Source organism: Archocentrus centrarchus, chromosome 8 (assembly GCF_007364275.1).
Source record: "Archocentrus centrarchus isolate MPI-CPG fArcCen1 chromosome 8, fArcCen1, whole genome shotgun sequence".
NCBI lineage: Eukaryota > Metazoa > Chordata > Actinopteri > Cichliformes > Cichlidae > Archocentrus > Archocentrus centrarchus.
Window position 1 is genome coordinate 13,945,323 of NC_044353.1, and position 6,000 is coordinate 13,951,322.

At 40.0% G+C, this 6,000-nt stretch overlaps 1 protein-coding gene across 1 annotated transcript; it reads left to right on the forward strand.

The window, feature by feature from the left end:
• The first annotated feature begins 2,828 nt into the window (after positions 1-2,828).
• Positions 2,829-5,109, forward strand: ppp1r27a (protein phosphatase 1, regulatory subunit 27a). The gene is made up of 3 exons (XM_030736374.1): positions 2,829-3,573; positions 3,819-3,969; positions 4,326-5,109. Exons 1-3 carry the CDS (start codon positions 3,138-3,140, stop codon positions 4,444-4,446), a joined length of 708 nt encoding a protein of 235 aa, XP_030592234.1. The 5' UTR covers positions 2,829-3,137; the 3' UTR covers positions 4,447-5,109.
• The last annotated feature ends 891 nt before the right edge of the window (positions 5,110-6,000 follow it).

Here is a 6,000-nt window from a genome sequence, read left to right on the forward strand (position 1 = left end):
CCTAAATATCTAGAAATCATTATTTATTTATTTTTATGCTGCCACTGAATATCACTCATGCAGTTCAAGCAAACAGGATTTAATGTATTTTGTTGGTGCTTCTCACTTTGACTTTCCCAAGGTCCACCTCTACAGCACTCTTTTCACTAAATGACAAAGGATTACTGCATCCTGATTTAGATTCCAGCTCCCTTTTTTTTCAGCCCACTGCGCGTGCCATAATTGGATACTTTTCAGGCAGAGTGAGTATTCCTCACTGGGGCCGTAGAGATCCAGACAGACACTAATCCCCGCAGTGCTTACCATCCAGTGATCCAGGTCTGAAACATACCACTGCCCCTGTTGTCACCCATGGGACTGCATATGTCCAGGACAGCAGGGTGGTTTATGAGAAAAGGATTTTATAGCCTAATGAGAGGAACAGGCAAGAATTGGAAGTGCTTGTTTTCTGAAATCTTTTTTCTGAGACCCTCTGTAACCTACCAACTAAATATAGTGTAGAGTTAATATTATTATTCAGTCAGAATTATCAAGAAAAAATATATGTGGCTTGTGTTACACTGACCTTTTTAAACAACACTGTTTACGAGGATGGCAGCCTGCATTCATAACATGCTATACACAGGCAGGATGCTTCACAACTCTTATTTTTAGACATCACATCCAACCTGCCGCTTACCTGCATCATGTGAGGTGTGCAAGTGTAGAGGCAAAACATAGCTGACAGTTTTTGCAGCATGTATGGCCTTCTCATGAACTGCTTATTTCTGGCTGTAAAGCTCCCAGACTCTGTAGGACAGTGAAACAACACAGATTAAGAAATGTTCAGCTTTATGTAGTTCATAGGTTAGAAACTTTAGCATTTTAATGTGGCTGTCTATGCAGTGTGATTTAGGTTGGCTGTTTTTTTTTTTGTTCGTTTTTTTTAAAGCGCAAGTTTTTATTCAAGCAAAATCTGGAAGCATTGTTTTGTTTTTTTTGTTTTCGTTTTTTGCGTTATTCAAATGTTAGAAGACTGCTGCTTGCAGTTCAACAAATTCAGCCACACAATTGAATGTTGATCCATTTATACTGGAAGAGAAATCCATAAAAAGTGCTCTCTGATGTTTTAACTATATTTTAATGACAGGAGATGATTGCTACATCATGAAAAGATGAGCCATGTGTTTTGATCTATGAGATCAGGGGATTCAGATTACATTTATATTACCACAGAAAGACTTTAAAAACAATGGAATTGCACAATCTCCCTGAACCAAGGGGACTTTACAGGGAATGTATGGTTCTAACTGGGGAACCTTTTATATATATATATATATATATATATATATATATATATATATATATATATATATATATATATATATATATATATATATATATATATATATATATATATATATATTGCCAACAAACTGAAAAGACAAGAAGAAGATGAGAATAGTCAGTTTCCTATCAGTCTCCAGTCTCTTGAGTGCTTGGTAATTTGACAGATCATAACATGCACCCTAAAGGGCAGGTAGGCAGTGAAAAGGCAGCCTGACTCTATGTATAGCGAGAAGCTGTAAAGTGTGAAACCTCACTCTGACATTTGGTGCCTGTTTCTTCTGGTGAGATTATTGACGCATAGCAGAGCAGGAGAAGCTGGAAGGTGTATTATCATTGTTCAGGGACAGGGACAGCCTATACACACACACAAATGCACACAGTGTAAAAACAGCAAAAATATTAAGTCCAAACATTCAGCGTGTGTAGCTTGAATGGTTCAACATGGAATATCAAAAACCCGAGATTAGCATCTATCAGCTGGTTCCTCTGTTACACTGGCAGCATCTATGAAATGCCCAAGTCCACTTCCAAAGGTTTTGTGAACCAGTTATAACCAGCTCTGCCCCTCTTAGAAATCTGGACAGCTGGGGCCACTAACATAACGTTCCACCACCATTTACACGTACAGCATGCATGTCGCTCCACGGCGTGAATCTGGTTCTCCACATTTAAACATCCTGCGTATAAACTGAATTCATGGGTTTTACGTGCGTGCGACTGATCAGACTTTTCTGTTTGACACTTTTCAGCAGATTTGTTTTTCTCTGTGTAGCAAAAGTTCTTGTAAATAGCTATACTGCTTTCAACCATGTGACTTTTCAGTGGTATTTGAGGGGAGAGGCTGCATATCATTGCTCCCTCAGCTGGTCATGACTGCACACCCACAGATGACCTCTTCAGATGATGAACTTTACTGGTGTATCTAGTTAGGATGCAAAGGGTAAGTACGAGGTGTCCTGCAAGTCAATGGGTAATATGAGAAAGAACATAGACATGCAAAGAAAAACACTAAGAAGCAATGAAAAGTTTATTTCTAGTATACCTACAATTACATTGCACTATAATATATAATGTAAGCAGACAGATCAACAACATGTTAATGCTTGCCTCAGTTTATTTGTCCTGCAATGCGCCACCAAACCAAAGTGATTCTTAGAAAAGTGACACATGTAACTGCTTGGGAAACAACCTGGCACCGAGGATGTGCCTTTGAGGTACAGTCTTCTTTCTCAGGCAATATTTACTTGTGATGTTTACCATAGTTTAGATGTTTGTGTGGAGACGTTTAATGTCTCAAGCAAAGAGAACATTTTGGTTGTCAACATTTTTTATGATCTTGGGGTGGGTGCAGTGTCAGTGGCCATGTGACCACAGTGGGAGGAGGAGTACAGGGGCCACTCATTTCTAAGCTGAAGTCACTGGATATTGGACCTTGAAATAGCACTACAGTGGATATATAAGGATCCTCTCCCACTTGCTCCCATCAGATAACGGCTCTGTGCAACAGCAAGCATACTGTGCTACGACTAAATTCTAATTCAGTGAACTGCTGGTGAGAAAAGGATGATCATACAAGCTAAAAGAAGTGGATGTGGGCATAGCGAAATAAAGCAAAGGATTTGAAGAGTGCTGACAGGATCTGTCCCAGCTTTAAAGTAAAAGGATAAAGGACAAGTAGGGAGAGGACAAATAGGACACAGAGCAAAGGATACTGCTCTTTTTTTGTTGGATTGTTGTGTTCCCTTGGATTTCTCACTTTCCTCCCGAGCTAAGAGACTAGAGGGAGACGGGCTGCAACCACTGCAGGCATGAAGTACAACTACCGTGTGCCAGCGTCAACATATGCACGCAGTTCACAGTACACACCAACTTACCACACTTCCACCCACTACACACCCTCATACTACACACCATCACCATACACATCCACATACACGTCCACATCAAAGTACACCCCTACACAGTACAGCACAACATATTACACCCCATCACACCACACATCCACTTATAAAGCCGCATCCACATACATCCCTTCATACAGCAAAGGGTCAAGGTTCAGTTCAACACATGGCACACAAGCACAAGAAAAGCCTGCACCTGTAATACCCGTAACACCCACAAAGAGAACAGTGCACTTCCCCAATGACATCATCTTCCAGGATATTGTTAGACGAGGAGATCTGGAGCAGATTGGTCGGTTCATGAGAGCGAGGAAGGTTCGTGTGGATACAGTGTTCCACTCAGGTGAGCGATATTCCCACAGCTTTTATGCAGTTTTTTTTGTTTTTTGTTTTTTTTGTCTGTTTGTTTTTTTATCTGTGGGTATTCACAGCCAAAATCTCTAAAAAAATAAATATGTGCATTTTTTCATTTAAAAGTAATACAACTAGCTTGAACTCACTAAGAGTTTTAATGTTAAACAGTGCACTAACTGCACTGCTGTGAACAGCAGTGTTGCTGGAGGGGACTGATTGTTGCTGCGTGTGCAGGTATGGCAGCACTACATGAAGCTGTGCTAACAGGAAACCTGGATGTGGTGAAGCTGCTGGTTAAATATGGCGCCGATGTCCATCAGAGAGACGAGGATGGCTGGACGCCACTCCACATGGCCTGCAGCGATGGCTACCCAGAAATTGCCAGGTAACATATGACTTTTGTAACCAAATGTGCACACCAAACAACTGGAGGTATTTAAACCCATACTAATGTGAAATTTGAAATTCTATAACATATGCATATATTCTATAAAAATGTGAACAAAACGTATTTTGCCTACAGAGCATTTGATTATTAGGGGTGGGAAACAATTAACTGAAGAGAATTAACAATATCATAAACTGATCCGAAAGACATACAGGTTCATTGTTACGACTTTGAAGCGTAACGTTCCTATATGATTAACTATGCTATGTATCTATACGCTGTAGTGTGTATATATATTATAAAACTGTGGATCTTTTATGTGTATATCAATATTTACTTAATCTTCTCCTCAGATACCTGCTGTCAATGGGAGCCAGCACAGAGGCAGAGAATGAAAGCGGAGAGAAGCCCGCAGACCTCATTGACCCAGACTGTAAAGACCTGGCCAAACTGTTTGAGACTGGCTGCGTGTGATTGGATACCGAGAGGGTCCAAAGGAAAACAAGCAACGGCTACAAAAAGAAGACGAGGAGCCGGAGCAGAACATTTCTGCCGCAGCACAGGACTGATCTTGTGAAGCAAGATTCTGCTTGCTAGTTTCAAAACTGTAGTACAAATTCCCTGTAGGTGTGTTAGTGTAAATTATTGCCTAAAATTAATAATCCAGGTGGTGGTTATTTTACTTTATTTCATTGTCTTTGACTTTACTTTTATTTGTGTATCTGTCATGCTACCAGCGTCACTGCTGTGACGTCTCGCAACACAGACATGTCACTGAAGCAAAATTTCCAGCAAGTTTTCTTGTCACATTTATTCTGACTGTCTCTTCAGTTCTGAAGAAATGTTTGATTTTCATGAGCACTTCAGTTTAAATTGTTTATCAGATGTGTTTTTACATTGCTGGCTGAACTCTGCAAACTCACTTTGGGCCGAGAAAATTGTGTCTCATAGAAAGAGTTTCTTTACTGCTGGGCAGTGAGAGCATCATCAAAATGGATAACTGATACTTCACTCACAGTCATAAATCACAAACGGAGGCGCTTTGTACAAGTACAAGCTTGTACAAGCTTTTGTAAAGCTGTAGTATTGTCCAGAATATGTTACTTTTGTTCATTATGTTATAAGTACATAAATGCCAGCAATGTAAGTCTTAGAATTTTTTGTCATTATTTTGTATATTTTCATAAATAAAGAAACCTTTTATTAATTTGACTGAATTTCTGTTGTGACTTTCTCGCCCTATGACACCTGTGATAAGCTCCAGTCCCATCCTGGAGCTCTGAATTGGATAAGTAGAAGATGGATGGATGGATGGATGGATGGATGGATGGATGGATGGATGGATGGATGGATGGATGGATGGATGGATGGAGCAAATGACTGTGGTATAGTTTTCTTCAGAAAACAAGGGCATTTGCAAGGTAAATCACTCGGTTCTACAGAACTTCACTCTGTTTTTATTGACGTTAATCTCCAGCATATGGTAGTGTTATCATGTAGCATATAAGCAACAAATTGACCAACTCAGCAGTGAGACGACTGCTGTTACTTCGTTTTGTGGTTTTCTCATTATGTTGCTGAAAAAACCTCTCCCCATTTAAGTGAACGGAGGAGTTAGAGTGCACTAAACAACCGACAGAGTGGGAGAAGCAAAAACATTGAAAAATTTCTCTCAGAGTTTCTGCTGAGCCCACAGTTTTCACCCTTTGGGCATCAACTTCAAGGTCATCAAAGGAAAATTCATCTTCTTTCAAACAATGGCTTTCTCAAAGCCAGCAGTCTAAGACTTTTTGATTTGTTGGCATTTGAGCGAGAGGAGCACCATCTAACTCCCCCACAGAAACACACTATAATTTGATCAAGGACTTTTGGAGAAACACAGGAACCACCTCTTTTTCTATCCCATTCTCTTGTTCTTAAAACACACACACAAACACACACACACACAAAGGGGGCCCTGCTTGAAATGGACTTATTACAGTCATTTCAACCAATTTATAGCTGTGTCCATTGGTCAGTGAGCATCAC

Excerpts from the sequence above, each read along its gene's own strand:
- ppp1r27a (XM_030736374.1), top strand. The coding sequence starts at position 3,138 with ATGAAGTACAACTACCGTGTGCCAGCGTCAACATATGCACGCAGTTCA. Across the intron at positions 3,574-3,818 it reads GGATACAGTGTTCCACTCAG|GTATGGCAGCACTACATGAA; the intron begins GTGAGCGATATT and ends CTGCGTGTGCAG. Across the intron at positions 3,970-4,325 it reads GGCTACCCAGAAATTGCCAG|ATACCTGCTGTCAATGGGAG; the intron begins GTAACATATGAC and ends TCTTCTCCTCAG.